Source organism: Nicotiana tabacum, chromosome 11 (assembly GCF_000715075.1).
Source record: "Nicotiana tabacum cultivar K326 chromosome 11, ASM71507v2, whole genome shotgun sequence".
In the NCBI taxonomy this organism is placed as follows: Eukaryota; Viridiplantae; Streptophyta; class Magnoliopsida; order Solanales; family Solanaceae; genus Nicotiana; species Nicotiana tabacum.
This window is the reverse complement of record NC_134090.1, coordinates 60,681,713-60,701,045: the sequence shown is the minus strand read 5'-3', so window position 1 is coordinate 60,701,045 and position 19,333 is coordinate 60,681,713. Positions and strand designations below refer to the sequence as shown.

At 36.4% G+C, this 19,333-nt stretch overlaps 2 protein-coding genes across 4 annotated transcripts; one reads left to right on the top strand and one right to left on the bottom strand.

Moving 5' to 3' along the window:
• The first annotated feature begins 3,930 nt into the window (after window positions 1-3,930).
• LOC107776525 (uncharacterized) lies at window positions 3,931-5,883 on the top strand. 2 transcript variants are annotated; one of them, XM_016596441.2, is made up of 2 exons: window positions 3,931-4,060; window positions 4,744-5,883. In XM_016596441.2, exon 2 carries the CDS (start codon window positions 4,819-4,821, stop codon window positions 5,614-5,616), a length of 798 nt encoding a protein of 265 aa, XP_016451927.2. In that variant the 5' UTR covers window positions 3,931-4,060; window positions 4,744-4,818; the 3' UTR covers window positions 5,617-5,883. The 2 variants fall into 2 exon arrangements, with proteins under 2 accessions (XP_016451927.2, XP_016451928.2); XM_016596442.2 differs by having other exon boundaries at window positions 4,058-4,185.
• A 5,271-nt stretch (window positions 5,884-11,154) lies between these two features.
• LOC107776524 (uncharacterized) lies at window positions 11,155-16,294 on the bottom strand. Of its 2 annotated transcripts, XM_016596438.2 has the most exons (3): window positions 13,674-16,294; window positions 13,049-13,230; window positions 11,155-12,460 (listed from the first exon to the last, which is right to left on the bottom strand). In XM_016596438.2, exon 1 carries the CDS (start codon window positions 15,957-15,959, stop codon window positions 13,779-13,781), a length of 2,181 nt encoding a protein of 726 aa, XP_016451924.1. In that variant the 5' UTR covers window positions 15,960-16,294; the 3' UTR covers window positions 11,155-12,460; window positions 13,049-13,230; window positions 13,674-13,778. The 2 variants fall into 2 exon arrangements, with proteins under 2 accessions (XP_016451924.1, XP_016451926.1); XM_016596440.2 differs by lacking the exon at window positions 13,049-13,230 and having other exon boundaries at window positions 13,674-16,274.
• Between the last annotated feature and the right edge of the window lie 3,039 nt (window positions 16,295-19,333).

Sequence of the window (19,333 nt, the reverse complement as noted above, 5' to 3'; positions counted from 1 at the left end):
CTGATTGGCCTTCTTCTGGAGTGTTAAATTCAGATGGGTTACCATGTGTTAATATATCTCCAAGTTTCTCGTATTCTGGGCTATCAACATCTTTACATCCTTGATTTCTTCGTTCTGATATAATCCAATATCTGAAACTTACTAAAACTTCCAAAGCATTGCTTTCCAATGAGTGATGGGTGTCTCCAAGTTGTTGTCTTGCTTGGCTAAATGCATTCTCTGATGCAACAGTTGAATTGGGACATTCAGCACGTCCAGAGCCATAGTGGAAAGAACAGGAAATTGCTTTTCATTCTCATGTCACCATCCCAACGGTGAATTTTTTTTTTGTGCGAGGCTCTTTTTGCTTTTGCAAGTAGAATTGAAGTTCATTAATGTTCCTGCTACTGGTTTGAGTGTTAGAAAATATAGAAAAAATATTAAAACTGTCAAGGCCTTCATCATCATCCATAGTAGTAGAAGTGGTACAATGCATAGTGGGATTAACATTGCCTACATTAAGAGTAGCATCATCGAATATTTTTGCATAATAATTATATAATTGTTGTAAAGAATCATTTAGCCTGTTCATACAAACATATATATATCTGGGGTTTCAGTTGGTCCAATCTCCATATAAGTATATAAAACATTGATTAATTGGTGACAATCAGACATCTAAATAGAAGGATTTAAAACAACACCAATTAAGTAAATCGGAGAAATTAAAAAGAAATATTTTTTGAATTTTGCTTGCAATTTTTCAACAACATCCTTATATTTTTCTTTCTTCTTAAATTAAGATAATAGAAAAGAAATTTCAGCTATATGTACTAAAGTCATGGTAACAGTAGGGTAATATGCTCCAGAAAACTCAACAATAGTTGTATAAAATTTATGTAAAAATTTAACATCATTAATGGCCTCCCAAGTAGTAGTTGTTCACATACGGTTTGGATCAGTACAGTGCGCATTAGCAACTTTAGTTATTGGGAATCTATATTTGTAGCAACATTTTAAAAATATATATGTATAATTCCATCTAGTAACAATTTCGCCTGGCATGAATCTGGGCTTAAGGTTATGCTCGGTACACTTATTCTTAAATTCCTTAATTCTAGATTGTCTATTATTTCATTGAATAACACCAACTGCTCTTCTAACATGAGTAATCTCAGTTGAAAATAAATCAATGCCACTTTTAACAATTAAATTACAAACATGACATGCACACCTAACATGAAAAATTTCGTCAAGTGGTGGTTGCAAATGCAGTTTTAATATTGAAATTGCGGCATTATTGTTAGAAGCTTATCAAAAGACATACACAATACTTTTTTCTAAAGATTATAAAATTTAACAACTTCACAAATAGTAGTACTTATAAACACAACATTATGACTCTGATCTTCATCATATTTAAAAGCGATAATACGTTTTTGCATACAATAATTATCATCTATCCAATGACATATAATTATCAAATAATCATTTCCATTAACAGCATGGCTAATATCAGAAGTTAGAGAAACTCTACAAGGAAGGTGGCTAAACAAATAACGTATGTATGTTTGATATTATCCATGAAATTTAAAGATATCAGATCTACAAGTACTTCTAGGGCACTTTTAAATAAAGGATTATAAATCCTTTGAATATACATAATAAGATATGATGAAGAAGCAAAAGAAAAAGGTAGACAACCCAAAGCAATCATTTTTGCAAACTCCTCACGATCCTTCATTTTATCGTATTTCATAAGTCCTCCAGTCAAAGGGTTTAGAGTTGCTTGATTTCTATCTCCATCAGAGCCCCATTTTATAGGAGTGTCCCAGTCCCCCCTAATTGTCCTCCAGTCATATGTTTAAAATCACCATTACAAAGTCTGCATTTAACTCTATCAGTACCTACTATTTCGTCAAAAAATTTCCAAACCTTAATTCTTTTTCTCCAATTAGTTGTTGGGGCAACATGTGGTCTACTACTAGCACCACGACCACACCCCTTCTATCAACTCCAACACTACTAGGTGTAAGTGGTGTCTCATCTTTAATTTCTAATTCATTATCTTCTATACCGAAATCTTCCTGTAATTGTTCATAATCTATATTATTATCAGGCAATGTTTCAGAAATATGTGTGGATTCATTTAAATTACTACCAGATGCTGAAGTAGTACCTCTTTTTCTATTTCCCCGATTAGTAACCTTATTACAAATTCTTTTTGCAACATTAAACATATTATAAAAATTTAACTACTAGCAAAAATTAAATATGCAAATAAAATAGTAAATAAGAGAAAGAGTTGGAAGGAGTGCACCGAATTCGGCAATAAATTAAACACTTGATGATTTCGCAACTTCAATGTTACCACGAAGAAACGTCAATTGTTCAAACTTCAAATAATAAATAATACGATAAATTAAATTTTTTAAAAAATGAGAGCCAAATACTTGATTGCACTATAGGTGAAGAATGAGAGAATGATAACTGAGAATACGAGTTTGAGAATATGAGTTTGAGAAATGAGAGATGAGTGAAAAAATGAAGAAGGGGGAAGGGGGTGTATTTGTAGTTTTTTTAAAGGGCTAAATTAGTAATTACAAAAAGTGTTAATTTAAAAAAAATGGCCCAAAAAGGGCTGTTTGTGCAAAACAGCCGTTGGGCAACGACCCCTTGGCCCAGCTAACTGTTGCCAACGGTAACAATCATTTGAAAAAAATTTGAAACAACTAGCCGTTAACCGGTTTGGGCTGGACCGGGCTGGTTAACCGGTTCTACAGTGAATCTCGTTGACCGGGTTTGACCGGTCCGGTTAACCGGTTGAACAAAGGTGAAAGAACCAACCCCCTTACCCCATTAACCCATCCCACCCGGTCCCCTTTGTACCGGTTGGTTCGGGTTTCAACCGGGCTGGGCCAGTCCGGAAACGGGTTGACCCGGCCCGTTAGACACCCTTAAATCATCCATGAATCATTAAACACCCGGCCATGATACTATAATTATACAACTATTATTTCATATATAATATTAAAACTAATTTACATTAAAAAAAATACATCTAAAAGGTCTTAGAAACATCAAGATACTATTATTGTACAAGCATAACACCATGTATCATTATTATATCAAAATTATATCATATATGATTTGCAAATACATAACAACACAGTCATCATAATACCATTATTAATTATACTAGCATTATACAATATATAAGACCTTCCATTGATATTATGTAGTTAATAATTGCAAAAACATACTTGTAATATATTTATATTTGAAATATTTATTGGTACTTGAATTATATCATCATTATACAGTTAAATATTCAAAATACATACATTGATAGTTTCAGTTGAAAAAAATACTTCAAATAAACCTTTATTATATTAAAAGTATAATGTGAATATAATAAATTATACTGAAATTCTATTGTAAACATACTAAATTATACTGAAATTATATTGTGGTACTCGTGGAAGTTATATATGATCCTACGGGGAGTGAATCAAATCATACGAAAATTATACGAATGGATATTTTGAAGACAAAGTGTATACAAGTTTTATACCTAAACACAATTAGATAAACATAATATACCATGGATTTTAATTGTGTTTATGTTATGGAATGAATTGGTATCAAGAGAAAAAATACAGAAAGATATTAAATATTAGGACTGCCTTTTTAAGCAGCATTATTTTTTGTTTGAATTGAATGAAATATGCTATATATATAAATATTTTACTGCCATACTTGTTAATCATTAATTAGTACTAATCTTTTGTATTATATTATTAATAGTTTGCTATTAATGAAAGTCTCTTAATGGGCTAGATCTAAATGATTAAGATTGTGCAAACAAATGAGGCCTCTTGGACTTTAGGCCCATGGGTTCAAAATCACAAAAAAGCCCACATTCATTACGAAATCGGGCAAGTATAATTGAATTTAGGATAAACCCGTCCACCTAATCCGAAGTCGGCAAAGTAAGTTATAACCCTTGCAATTTTGACGCTCAACTCATTGAAGCTGTTTTTGCGGAGCAACATCTGTTCCTCTCCATCGAAACCAAGTTGTTAGTATCTCTCTTTCTCTCCCCCAGATTTCGCAAAATGGCCAGAAACCCTAGTACCTTTCTTATGCTGATTTTTGGATGATTTCTGCTTTGTCTATTTGGATTGAGAAAGCCTGCTCAGATTCGTATTTTTCTGTTTTGCGATCTTTTATAATATAATTTGCCAATTATTATTTGTTTCCCATGTATCAATCTTTCTTTTTGTGCTTTCGTAATCTTTTTCTGAATTAGGAAAAAGGGGGGAAAAAGGAATAAGGTTGTCAAAGATAGAATAGTATCTGTTCCTTTGATATGTAGGATGCATATCCTTTAATTAACTAATTAACCTACTAGAATATCTAAGCAAACATTCAACATCGATTGATTTTGAAGTACACAAATACCTCCCTTAATTAGTAATTCTGTTAACTTAGACCCGTAATTGAAAAGAATACTAGACTTTGGTTTTATTGGGTTTTGGAATGAAATGGGGCTGAGTAGATGCTATGATTTATATAGCTGACACCAACTAGCTTGGGATTGAGGCATTATCTTTTGATTTTTACTTGGGGATGCACTGTACTTGGAAGAGTATAAATTGTATCGAAAAATGTGGTTGAAAGAATATACTTTGATTACTTTAATGTTTTGGCTGGGTTTTGGTTATCTTTTTACTAACCTTAACTCTTTGTGCTGTTCTCTAGTTTTCTGTCCAGGGTACTGGTAGAGATTAAGGTTTAACTCGAAGAGGGGACTCTTCATTGTTGAGTGCCAATATCATGGCATCCTCTAAGAATGAGGAAAGTGGTGCTCAGGATGCAGCAGAAAGGATTAAGGTTGCAGCCTTGTCAGCTGCAAAGGGTTTGAGTCGTGCTCAGGCTGAGCGTGCCGCCGCCGCTGCTGCTAGAAATGTCAATGCATATGGCCAGAAGGAAGAAGGACCCAGTCGATGGCAGGAAAGAAAAGAAGCAAAGAGGCAGATGTATTTGATGAGTACTGAGAAACAGGTGAGATTGGGTGAAAGGAAAGACCTCAAGGCTTCAGGTTCTACCCTTTCTGCAGCTTCTCAATGTCAGAAATGTTTCCAGCCAGGGCACTGGACTTATGAGTGCAAGAATGAGAGGGTTTACATATCACGACCGTCTCGTACACAGCAGCTGAAAAATCCAAAACTGAGAATGAAAGTATCAATATCGTATGATCTAGAAAACCCAGATATTGAGAAGGAGAGGAAGAGTGAAAAATCTGTGAAGAAGAGTAAGAGGAAGCATAAGTCGGATACAGAGTCCGGGAGTGATAGTGAGGCTTCAGTGTTTGAATCTGACAGTGAGGCGTCATCAGTGACAAGGTCTGATGATTCTTCTGGGGAAAGTGAATCAAGTTATAGTTCTTCAACTGATTCAGAGGAAGAGAGGAGGAGGAAGAGGAAGAAGAAGAAGAAGCAGCAGAAGAAGAGAAGACACCGGAAATACAGCTCAACCTCTGAGTCTTCTGATTCATATTCAGATTCTGGGTCTGATTCTGAAGAGCGAACTAGCCGTAAGAAGAGCAGCAGGAGGCATACCAGAAAGCGGTGAAGCATTGAACAATATGAGTAATCAGATGTGTGGTATCTGGTTCTTTAACCTTGAAAATATTGATATTTCTGTTCTCATGTGATAAAAGAGCTTTTGAGCAATGCACCTAAGATAACTAGGATTTGCTGTTTCAAATGAATATGATTTTACTGTAAGTTTATCTTGTGGATGTAGAATTCAGCGTGGCAAGAGTTGTCTCTTGTATTTTCTTTTTTTCCATGTTGCTGGCTTTCTCATTTCCCAGCTCGTATTTGACTGTCTTTCTTGTCACTTGCCTGCTTGAAATTGTCCTACTTATTTAACTTTCGCAGAGTTGTCCTTTTCTGGAGACTTGTACCATGTGGCTTTGACCTTAACGGGAATTAGCTGGACTTGCCAAGAGAAATTGTCTGTAGCATTTGATGATTTTGCAGCTGGTTAGTTGCTGCTATGTCTTGCATAACTTGAGCCAGCCTATTGGAGGAAGTCTCTAGAACTTATTGCCTGGTTTCTTAGTACTTGTCTTGTTCTTTGAAGGGAAAAATTAGTCAATTGCCGTTGATCCAAGTAACGATTCCTCCATAGGACAGATTTTAACTCTTATATTGTTGACCTTGACTGATAGTTTAATAGTGACTACGATCAACTTTGATGTCGTACTTGAGTTGAAGGGCTTTCCCTCCATCTGTCGAGTCAAGTAATTGGTTATCTCATCTTTTCCGCCTATTTTCTTCTTTTTTCTTTTGGGACTATTTTATGTTTAGGGGAGTAGATACTTGATTGTTGGGCCATCCGAAGACCTTCCTCTTTGTTGTTATCTGTATTCTGCTGTCTATAGTGTGACAATTGGTATGTATTTGCCGGTCTCGGGTCATGGTTAGTGCAGTTGATGACTTAATTTCTTGTGAGCTGAGAAGAGGAAACCATGCGGTTCCAGATGACTCATCAGGCGCTCGATGCTGGTCCTCTTAGTATCTCTTGCCGACTAAGCAATCCTATGATCTAATTAAATCTGCGAAGACTGAAGATTGAGGTTATGCCTTGCTATAGTCATGCCTGGTAGCATTGACTAGGGTAATTTATTTTCTCGATATTGTGTCGTATCTTGTGTTTAGTTGCAAAATAAGGCGTGGACACAATTTTACTGGGCAGTTCCCTTGAATTTCTTTTCTTTGCCACTAGTCAGTAATAGTTTTTCGGGGGAACAATACTCTTTTATCCCTTGAATCAAGCACTCCCTTCCCTTTTATGTCAAAACTTCTTATCCAGAAAAGTGAGGATTATTGATTCTTTATTTCTATTGCAGTCAACGATATGTCTTCTGTCGCTTTTGAATAAGTACTGCTAGCATGTGCAAACATAAAATTGTTTACAAGTTTCCCGTGAATTTGCTGCTTTTTTTTTTCGGTTTTAATTTTTGCATTCTGCTATTTTCTATGTATCGTGTAATTTGGGAAGTTATAAGCTCTTCTTGGAGTTATGTAACCTACACAATTTTTTTGTAATGTTAGTATAGTTTGACCTGTTTTAGCATGTACTTAGTGGTAGGGGTGTGCATTCGAATCGGTTTATCTATAAATCGAATCGATTATTTGTTATCGGTTTATCGATTTATTGATTTCGATTTCAAAATTTTCCTTATCGATTTATCGATTTCGATTTCGATTTTGTCCTCTTCGATTATCAGTTTATCGATAAACCGATAAGCTACAGTAATTTTTTTTTTAATTTTTTTTACCCTTATTCTATAATACCCTTTCCTTTACCCTAAGTCCCTAACCCTATTATTTCCTCTACCACATTTAAGGAATGATCATATTTAAAGCTCAAGTGAATGAAGTTCAAATTAATGGAAAACAGAATTAGCCGTGATGATGTATTTTGATTTTTTGTTTGTTTATACCGTTGGAGTGTTGGTGCCATACATTTGATCCCTTACTTTAGTTTTGTTGCATGTGCTTGTTGACACAATTTTTATGTTATAAACGATGCTCTTCTTATTTTAGCTTCCTTTTGTCCATATTAGTTAGGTGTGTTTGTGGCGATATACTTTCCGTGGAATCCCGTAAATTTTCTTATTGGTGTAATCGATAACCGAATCGATATGCCCCAAAAATCGATAAATCGAAATCGAAAAAATCGAAACCTTATTTAAACGATAACGATAAGCATATGTACAAATCGATAATCGATAAGTAATTATCGATAAGGGTCAAAATCGAATCGATAAATCGAATGCATACCCCTACTTAGTGGTGACAAAATGGTTAAAAGAAAATAGTTATTCACCTATATTATCCATTAAAAATGGGGTGGATAATGAACTTTTTAAAAACGGATCAAATACGGATAAGAATCATATTATCCACTTAGACTAATCAATGCTTTTAACTTTTACATTTGTAAAGGCTCAAAATATGGGTTCCTAAAGTTTGGGAGACTAGAAACTCTCCAAAGTGACCATATTCAAGAAGCCATGAATAATATGGATATTCGTTATCTGTTTTTGATTGGCTCATATTTGACCCGACCCGTCCGTTTGCTGCCCTTGCATGTGCTTATCCAGTTATGTCGACCACCAACCTATAAAAATTATTCCCCCTCCATTTTAATGTATGTCAACTTATTTAACTAGTCATAGAATTTAAGAAAGAAATAGACTTAAAAAACTTGTGGCCTTAAACAAACTATAACATTTTTGTGCTTATAATTATTTTGAAACTTGTGATGTTACACATGCCAAAGTGTTTGTAAAGCTATGAAAGCTTCCCAGAGAATAGAAATAGAAATTTAAGTTAAATTATTTTCAAAATTTAGAAAGAGATTATTCTTTTGGAATGACAGATTGAGTACCTTGTTTTAGGATGCCTTATGGCGCGCTAAGACATAATAATTTGAGGGAAAATAGCACGGCGCGCCAGTTTTCGGACTGGCCATTCAAAAATAGTCAGCTTTTGCAAAGTAATTGAAAAATAACCACTATTTTGCTGTAACAAAGAAAGCTCCAGCATAATATACTGGAGATTGGTACACCTGTGTATAAACTTCTAGCATATTATACTGGAACTCCAACACGCGAAAAGTTCCAGCATAATATACTGGAGATTGGAGCACCTGTGTATGAACTTCCAAAATACAATGCTGGGCCGATATATTATACTAGAACTCTAGTATATTATACTGGAACTCCAGTATATTCTACTGGAGTATTTTCTTGATTTTGGACAGTGTTTTTGTTCAGATTTGTTTAAATTTCGATTACTTTTGAAACTATGGTTATTTTTGAATTTCTCGCTATTTTTTCTACTTGAAAAAGGGTTTATTTTCTACTATTAAGTAAAGTCCATACCCATGTTATAATTTTATGCCATTTCAGTGCTATTTTAATAAAGTATTACCATTTCAGAAGGGAAAAAAAACTTATGCCATTTACTACAAGGTTCTTAATGTTTAGAGTTTACATATATTCTCTACTAGATTTTGAGGTGTAATCCCTTTGAAATTTTGATTTCGTTGTTGTAATCGATGTAGAGTATGTGATTTTAAGCTCATAAAGATGATAAATTGGTAATTAGTTTTTGAATCATTTTATAGTTTAACCGAAAAAAACAAAGGAGAAAACAGTAATTTCAGCTTGCACCTTTAATGTACTAACATACATTAGGTCTCGTCGGTTAAGGCAGCATGAAGAAACTATATAGAAGGTTGTGAGCTTATAAAATGCGCACGATATAACTTTTTGTGAAAACTAGATATAGTTGTCCGGTCACAGCACGAGCAGCACCCGGAATGCCTTTAAAGAACGATTTTATTATGTCGTATCGCATTCATATTGCATATGCTTAAAATTCTTTACTACTAACTTACTAGAAAAGAATCTCCTGACCTCAAGCAAATCTATATGAATAGAATTAACCTGTTAATTTTGAGCTACCATTTTATAGTAAAGTTTATTTATTTCATATCATATGTAATTGAAACAACAAGTATTGACATACTTTCTTTCTTTTCTTTGGCATGTAATATAATTCTAATCCGCTATCCGAATCACAAAAAAGAGGAATAACTTATCAGTAAAAATATATAGAATAGTTAAAGGCAGTTAAAGAGAAGAATGATAAGTGGGAAAAAAATATGTTCTTAATACATTGAATAAGAATGTTAGATTCAAATATATGTCAAACATATATGCTCAAAACATAAAGACTCATCAACTGAGATATCTTTCTATCATTTTTCTCATTCAACTGAAACATTTTCCATAGAATTTTAAGGAAAATACTGCAGAGGGCATAGAAATTCTGGTGCTTTCCCTATGGACACCCTGTGGACATGGATGGATATGATTCTCTTTTTCAGGTGGATTGCTGTTAGGGGTGGCAAATGGGCGGGTTAGGCTGAATTTGGCGGGTCAAGATGGGTTAGGTCAATAAATGGGTTATTGCCCAACCTGTCCAAAGTGTACTTGATCTAAGATGGACTGGGTCACAATGGGCTAAACAATTGGTCATAACCTAACCCGCCCAACTTGACCCATGTTTTAGAGTCATGCTCATCTTGCATAAAAAAGTCTTTTACCTTAAAATGTATAAGTTGAAAGATATTTTACGAGTGGGGGTGGGGGATTGAGGTGGGTGGGTGGTGCAGAAAAAAGAAAAAAAAAGAAAATTAAAAATAAAAAAAAGTAAAGTTTTTTTTAGGGGGTTTGCCGGGGGAGGGGGGGTAAAGGGTTAGAGTGAGTGGTGCAGAAAAATAAAAAATAAAAAATACAAAAAAAAAGTAAAATTTTTTTGAGGGGGTTTTGGGGGGGGGGGGGAGGGTAGTGTTGAAAAAAAATTTGTAAAAAAAAAAAGAAAATGTAAAAAAAAAAAATTAGGGAGTTTGCGGGTAAGGGGGTAGGGGTAGTGTGGCTGAGTGGTGTAGAAAGACAAAAGAACAGAAAATTGAAAATACAAAAAAAAAAAAGTAAAATTGGGACAACTAAATAAATTTCTAGATAACTTGGGTTGAGATCCCTTTGTTTTGGGCGAGTTTCATGGGTTGTATTTGGATTCCTTAATGGGTCAGAATGGACTATAAAAAATAATGAGTTAACTTGGGTTCAGCCCAAATTGATCCATGAGCTAATATGTTTGTAGCCCAACCCATTAATCTTTGGGCGGGTTGGATGAGTTTGGGCTCAAATTGCCACCCATAATTGCTGCAACTAACAAGAAAAGGTTAATATTGATTTATATGCAAAAACTATATTTTTACCATCTCTAACAAAAGATCATTCAATTCTCTACTTGCTAATTCTTTCTAAATTCTTAAGTATGTACTGATAGAAACATGCCTCTCTACCTTCATAAGGTAGGGGTAAGGTCTACGTATGCACTACCCTCCCTAAACCCCACTTGTGAGATTACACTGAATTTATTGTTGTTGTCAATAAATTCAAGTTCTTTATTCTAAGATTAATATCATTACTTTCTATATTTGAATTGCTCATGCACATGAAAACACTAACTTCTTGTGGATCAATTGATAGGTTGTGATCAAGTTGAAAGAACAAACACGTTGGTGGAACTTTTTCTAAAAATAATAAATGTAGGCTCTCTCCTACAATATCGTGGTAATTAACAACCAGAGAGAGAGCGAGTGATATTGATGAATGAGTCTAGTTACTTTTTAGTTATAGGAGTACTAGTACAGTCATCTTACTTCTTAGTTTAATGTGTAAATTTGGCTAGTTTTCTGTACAAAGGTTATTATTGGAATAAATAATCTTTCTTGACATTCTTTTCAGCTATTTTCTTGACAGCAAGACGCTCCCTAAAAAGAATGGCTGGCTTGACTCTTGAGTGAGACAAACATCATGTGAGGCTAGCCACAAAAAATAGTTGACTTTATAGGGCGCCTTCGACTTCCATAACTGTTTCCAAGGCCAAACTATGTTGCTGTCCCCTTCACTGTTTCATGCCCTGTATTAACAGAGGAGATTCTGTCTAATCCATTGTATAGTGTAAGGTTCTTATTCATTCAATGCCACCTTCTCTAAATCCTGCGATAGTAGCGCCATTCCGGGAACTTCCCAATATCTGCAAAGCTCTTCAACTTTGATTAATCTCAAATCCATTCCGACAATCACTTCAACTTTGATTAACCTCAAATCCAATCTTCCCCACCTTCCACAACCAACTGATACCAAATTAAAATCGCGTTCATGAGATTTACATTCTTGCTCACAAGTTCCATGAAAATTTTCTTCAACTTTGTCCAAACCAAATCCAAGAACCCAACAATTTTTCATATGCTACAACACTTCATATTTACACTATTCCCATATTACAACCCTTTATCTTTGCAATATATCGCTATATAGCATATTCTCCACAGTTTCTCCATGAGCGGGAAGAAGGGGAGCCTTGGCGTACCTGGTAAAGTTGCTGCGACCAGGAGGTCACAGGTTCGAGCCGTGGAAATCCGGCCCTTATCCGGACCCCGCGCATAGCGGGAGCTTAGTGCACTGTGCTGCCATTTTCTCAATGACCGGGAAGTGGTCCCAAAATCTGTAACCTAGAGTTTCATCCCAGGCGAATTATGTCCTCAATACATCTATCCTAGTATGGTCAATCATGCAGGACCTAAAACTCATTTGGTTTGATAACACAACTGCAACTAGATCTTTGACACACTTAGAACTACCACTAGAATCTTTTTCATGCTCATTGATGAATGACTACCACCAACAGAACAATCAACTAGCAAATGAAGAGAAGGTAATGGCAGCCATATGTCATTAACATATACCTTTGACGTCAAGTTCACATAAGATAGGCATATGCGTAATTGTTTTGGTGCGCTTGTCTCAGCATAGTAGTCCCTGAAGAAAAAGCATTAGGTTTAATTTTCAGCTATTAACGAAACAAGAATTTCACCAAAAAAAATTATAACTTGGAGGCACAAGGAAACAAAATAGACATCATTGAGTAAAGCATTTGATACCATTATATACCGGATAGGGAACGGATAGGGAAACACATAAACTAGAGAGTGTAACAGACTCCCCCCCCCCCCCCAAAACAAACATAACTCAAGAATATTGTCCTAACATGGGTTGGACACCATAAACAAGCTCAAGGAAAACACAAAGTCCTATATGAAGAGTCCTTGGCTATTTGCAAACATTGTGCATCTTTTGCAAAAGTTGCAACCAATTTGGGGAAAATATTGATTTGCAGTATTAGAACTAGTCAATTACGCCTTTCGAAAGATCTTTTCTTATATGTTATATCTAATATGATAAATATCATCACCAGGAAGTGGCAGCAAGTGGGGACTGGGGAGCCAAGAAACTGACTAAACTCAAAACTTTGACAAAGACTGTCATTGTGATTCCAAAGCATGAACTGCCAAACTGGTTCATTAAAGAACTTATGCCTAGAAGCTTAAGGAAATCGAGGTATTCAACCTTGGTGGAAATATTTATCACAGCTCTACCAAAAGGCCCTCTTAAGTCCAAAAGCACATTTCTGAAAAAGAAGCACCGCTCTCTGCCAGGATGATGGTCTCACTAACAGGCAGCTCTTGGAAAGCAGATGACAAGTTGAGCACCAATAAGGGTCTCCCAGATTTCAGTTAGCTAGCAATTCCCTAATGTCAAAATATCAAATTTAGAAGAGGGCTTATTTGCAATTCTACATAAATGAAAAAGATATAGCTTTTCTCCAAGCAAGCCCTGCGGATTAGATAATTTCGAGAAGAATAGAGAAAAAACAAGGAGCAGAAAACTCTCTTAAAGACAATATTAACTATATAGAAATAGTACTCCCTGCATTTCAATTTTTGGAAGCCTATTTCCTTTTTAGTCCGTCTCAAAATAAATGATCCCTTTCTAAATCTAAAAACAATGTAACTTTAAACTTCCATTTTACCCTTATTGAGATGATTTATACCCACACAAATATCTATGGATTATTTTAGACCAAAAGTTTCAAAAGTCCACCATTCTTTCTTAAACTACGTGCCCAGTCAAATAGGTTCACATGAATTGAAACGGAGGGAGTTAGACAGCAACTAGTAGCACAATTGCATACCTTTATTGTACACCAGCAAGGGGAGTTGCAAAAAGGAAGAAGCGGAAATCTCAAAATGGCAGAATTTGATAGTCAAAAGCTTCATTTGCATAAACAGCAAGGAGGTTAGAACTTATCATCCGGAACGAAGCCTCTCTGCAACATTTCATCATGGAAACGAAAAGCCTCCTTCAAGTTATCCTGAGAGACATGTCCATTTATCAATGATGTATATGTGGATTTGTCAGGGTTAATACCCCTCTCGACCATTTTCCTATACAGCATGTTGGCTTCCTTCATTCGACCAAATTTACAGAAACCATCCAGTATGGTATTATAGGTAATCACATCAGGTGACAGCCCTCGATTTCCCATTTCATTAACCAAGTCTAAAGCTTTATCCATATTCTCCTCTCTTATAAAACCATCAAGAAGAGTATTGTACGTAACTGAATCAGGATATATTCTTTGGGATCGCATGTTGTTCAGAAACTTATCTGCCCTCGAAGCATCACCAGACCTGCAATAGCCCTTGATAATAGAGTTGCAAGTCACAATAGTAGGTTTGATACCTAGGTCAATCATCTCATCCCATAGTCTTAATGCATCGGATACACAACCCTTGTTACAAAAGCCATTTATGAAAATACTATAGGTAATATAATTAGGAGAAATATTCACAGAGATCATCTCATCCCTTAAGCTGAAAGCTTTTTCCATATCACCAACCTTACAAAATCCATCAATCAAGCTGTTGTATGTCACAACGTCAGGCTTGAGATTTCTCAGCAGCATGGCCTCAAATAGGGTCAGTGCTTTGTCCATGTTACCGCACTTGCAACATCCATTTATAACCGTAGTGAAAGTGTAAAAATCAGGATTTACACCTCTTTCCACCATCTCATTGAAAAGCTCATCAGCTTCATGAAGCATCTTTTCTTTGCATAATCCATTCAATATAGTATTGTAAGTCACCACATCCATATGTAAACCCTGCTCCAGCATTTCATCACGCATCTTCATAGCCTCCTTCATAGAGCCAATTCTACAAAAACCACCGATGAGAATTGTGTAGACTACGTTATCTGGTGTAAGACCCTTGGATTTCATATCCTCATAGTACGCCAATGAGCAGTGGAGACGACCCGTTCTTGAAAACAACCCAATAAGAGAACTATAACTAACCAAATCAGGGATGATAGCTCGACACGACATTTCTTTGAAAACAGATTCTGCTTCCTGCAGGTTACCTGTTCTACAGCACTCAGCAAGTAAAGTGTTATAACTAGCGGTATCAGGGGCCAGTCCACTCTCTACCATCTCAACCAAAAGTTGCCTTGCTCTCCTGTACTGTCCATTCTTACATAAACCATTGATTATTGAATTATATGTCAAAAGACACGGTCTCAACCCTGTAACTTTCATCAAGTTTATCACTTCATAGGCTTCTTCCAGAAGCCCCACATGACAATATGCATTTATCAAAGTATTGTAAGTCACCATATCCGGAAAAATTCCCTTTTCTTCCATTTCTTTAATAAATGGATTCGCGTTTTCAATTTTCCCATCTTTACACAAAGCATTCACCATTATATTAAGGGTATATACATTTGGCTGAATGTCACTTCCTCTCATCTCACCATACACTTCCCATGCCAAGTCGACCCAACCAATCCTAACAAGCCCGCCTAGAAGACCATTACATGCATTAATCGAAACACAAAGATTCCTACTTTGCAACAACCTAAATGCTTCTACAGCCTCCCTAATCTTCCTAGCTTGTACATAAGTCCTAATCAACAAATCAAAAGAATATGGATTCGACCCGGATATCCCATAAGTTGACACCAAAGATTCCACAATCTCAATTCTTGAAACACCACTCCTTCTAATCATCCTAAGGATAAAAGCCTGTGCATCAGCTACCCTCTTACACCTAATCAACACATGTACCACAGTGCTCAATGAAGTCGAGGAATGCTTGAAATTAGGACAATTTACAGTAACCAAGTTGATGAATTTTTGAGCTAAATGCAAATTATCACGACAATTACCAAGAACTTCAAGAAAAGTAGACGGGTTTAAACGATGTAATAATAGTGATGAATTGGTGATTGGCTTACCTTGTTTTAGGTTCCATAAAATTTTCTGGACTAAAAAAGTGTCATCAGATGGTGGGGTTGTTGTGGTTGAGGTGGGAAGTGAAGCACAAGTTGTTGATGTGCCTCTGATGGTGGATTTAGGAAGGCATAGTAGGCGTTGTGCCTGTGCTGCTGCCATGGGAAATTGACGTTTTGGGACTGCCATAGTAGTGCCGCTGAAGTCTGGAGCTATATATTTGGCTCTTGGAACATGCTAGTTTTCCATTGCCAAACTAAGGCAAGGCCAAATAGGGGAAAATGAAAGAACTATTTGGGGAAGAAAGAGGTAAAAACACCTTCTATTTTGTTGTTTTGAAGGAGAGTGATTAGGGAGCAGAGGCGGGTCCAGATGAGAATTATTAAAAATGAGAGAATTGGCGATTGGAAATTAAAAACCAAAGAAAATAAAAAAGAGCCACCTAATCTCCTCTCTCCTTCTTCTCTAATCCTCTTCCTCCTCTACTCCCGTTTGTTCTTTGATTGTTAGAGGTGATTTAGACCACTTTTGAATTTTTGAAGTCCATTATCATTAAAAACCAATCTTGAAGTTTTAAAATGGATTTGAAAATTCGGCCGTGTTCTTTTGAAGTGGGTAACAAAACAACAACAATATACGCAGTATAATTTCACATGTGGAGTTTGAAAAGGATAATGTGGACGCAGTCCTTACCCTATCTGAAGAGGTAAAGATACTATTTTCATAGATTTTCGGCTCAAGAAAAGATGAAAAGGAAGAAAAGGGAAGAAGAAAAGAGGAAGAGGGAGAAAGAAAGGAGAGGGAGACAAAAAACATATGGAAAAAGAGGAGAAAAAGTAGCATCAAATAGTAACAATTAGGGAGCAACAATTTTTAGTAAAAGGGAGGAAAGAGTAGCATTAAATAGTAACAATCAGGGAGAAACAAATTTCAGTAGAAATTTTCAAAAATAATAGACGCGGTTGCTAAGTACCAGATATAATAACAAACTAGAAGGAAGTAACTTTCAACCAACAACAAAAATATTACTAGTATACTAGTAAACATAGGAGAAACTTACAACTGTCTGTCAACCCACCACTTTAATCATCGACCTTCACGCCTTCCTATCGCTAGTCATGTCCTTGGTTAGGTGAAGCACCGACATGTCCTGCCTAATCACCTCTCCCTAATACTTCTTTGGCCTACCTCTGCCCTTCCTCAAGCCCGTCATGGTTCAACCTCTCACACCTCCTGACCGGGGCATCCATATCTCTTCTTCTCACATGCCCAAACCATTGCAGCCTCGATTCCCGTAACTTGGCTTCCACGGATGTGACTCTTACCTTGTCCCTAATAACTTCATTCCTGATCTTGTCTTTCCTGGTATGTCCACACATCCATCTCAATATCCTTATTTCAGCTACGCTCATTTTCTAGATATGCAACTTCTTGACGGGAAACACTCAGCTCCATACAGTATAGCCGGTCTAACCATCACCCTGTAAAACTTGCCTTTAAGTCTAGGCGGCACATTCTTATCGCATAAAACCCTCCAAAACTAGCCTCCATCTCATCCAACCCGCTCCAATGCTGTGAGTAACATCCTCGTCAATCTCCCCGTTGCCTTGGATTATAGACCCAAGATACTTGAAACTATCTCTTATGGGAATGACTTGAGTATCAATCTTTACTTCCACTTATTATTCATGCCTCTCATCATTGAACTTGCACTCTAAGTATTCAGTTTTTGACCTACTCAACTTGAAATCTTTGGACTCCGACGTCTGTCTCCAAACTTCCAACCTAGCATTAACACCCCATCGCGTCTTGTCAATTAGTACTATGTCATCAGCAAATAACATATATCATGGCACCCTCCGTTGTATGTGTCGTGTCAGCACATCCAACACTAGGGCAAACAAAAACGGGCTAAGGGATAATCCCTGATACAACCCCATCTCCACAGGAAAATGTTCAGAGTCTTCTCCCACAGTTCTCACCCGAGTCTTAGCACCTTCATACATATCCTTAATCATCATAATGTATGCTACTGGAACTCTGCTAAGCTCCAAATTGTCACGACCCAAATCGATGGGCCGCGACGAGCACCCGATACCTTACTCAACCGAGTACATCATCATAAGTGGGTCAGAAGGTGCGTATCTTTCTTATTACATCATCATAGATAAGTGGGCCAGAAGGCGCGTCATGATACAACCACAGTAACCATGAGGGAATATCCGACATAGAACTATCCAACCTGATATAGAAACTTATACCTGTGACATACGGGCCTATAAGGCCAATATGATCCATTATATACTTTAAATATAGGCCGACAAGGCCATACAAATATCCATATATATGACATCTTTCTACAAGCCTCTTAAGAGTACATACTTATCATAAAGGTCGGGATAAATCCCCGCCATATCAAACACTACACGTCTAGATCATACTGACCAAACAAGCAACTCCGGAGCAAATGGAGCGCACCAACATCTTCCGTTGAGCTGATAGCCTACTTGGAGGACTCTCGACCTGTCTATTGGGGCTTGCGGGCATGAAACGCAGTGTCTCCAAGCAAAAAGGACGTCAGTACAAATGATGTACTAAGTATGTAAGGAATGAAATTCAGTAAATAATAGACATGAGAGAAACATGGAGTAAAAGACTCAACATATAAGTCTGGATAACTCTACAAATCATGAAATACTTATAGTGCCATGCCTATATGTATGCATGTCATGTCGTGTATAAGTGCATGTTCTCATAACATCATCAAGCCTCTGAGGGCATTCCATCATATCATCTCGGGCCACTGTGGGCAAAATCATCAACGATCAATGTATACCAGCTGATCAGGTGGTGGTGCGTATATAACGCCATAACCTTTCCCATATCTCATATACATATATATACACGCGTATATAATGCCATCTGGTCATGGGTCAATGTGCATGTATAAATGCATGAAATGCAATATGAAATACATTAATAAAATCTCTTGGTACGTGATAAGACCATTATGCCTATGATTAATATCATGAAATAAACTTTACCAACTTAGTATTTTCCGAGACCCATGAACAGATGATAGAATAATATGACACATGTGGAATCAAGAACATAAGCATCTCTAGTATTTCTATGAATAGAGTCATTTATGAAAGTTGTGTATTTGCTCGTTTTGTTTGTATCGTATGGATCATGCCAAAAGGAAAGAAGGAATAGCCTTAACATACCTAAGCCGATTCTCTTAACAATCCCTCTAATATGCGTCAATTGCAATAAAAATGTAACGGCGGGTTGAATTAGGGAGAATCAGTATGATATTTTTGAGAAAGATTGCACCGTACTCCCTTAGAATCGCAAAATCTCACGTTGCTAAGATACAATCTCGTATGAATTTTTGAAGTAACTCACGTTGCCATTCAAATTCAAATGATGTCTCTCTTTGAATTTGAGAAGTCTCTTTTCCTTACTTTGTAGAGACATCAACATTTCTTGAACGATTTATAGAAGCTTTTAATTGTTGTGGGTATGGGCCCCTCTTATGTGGTGACTTAGCCACAAAAACT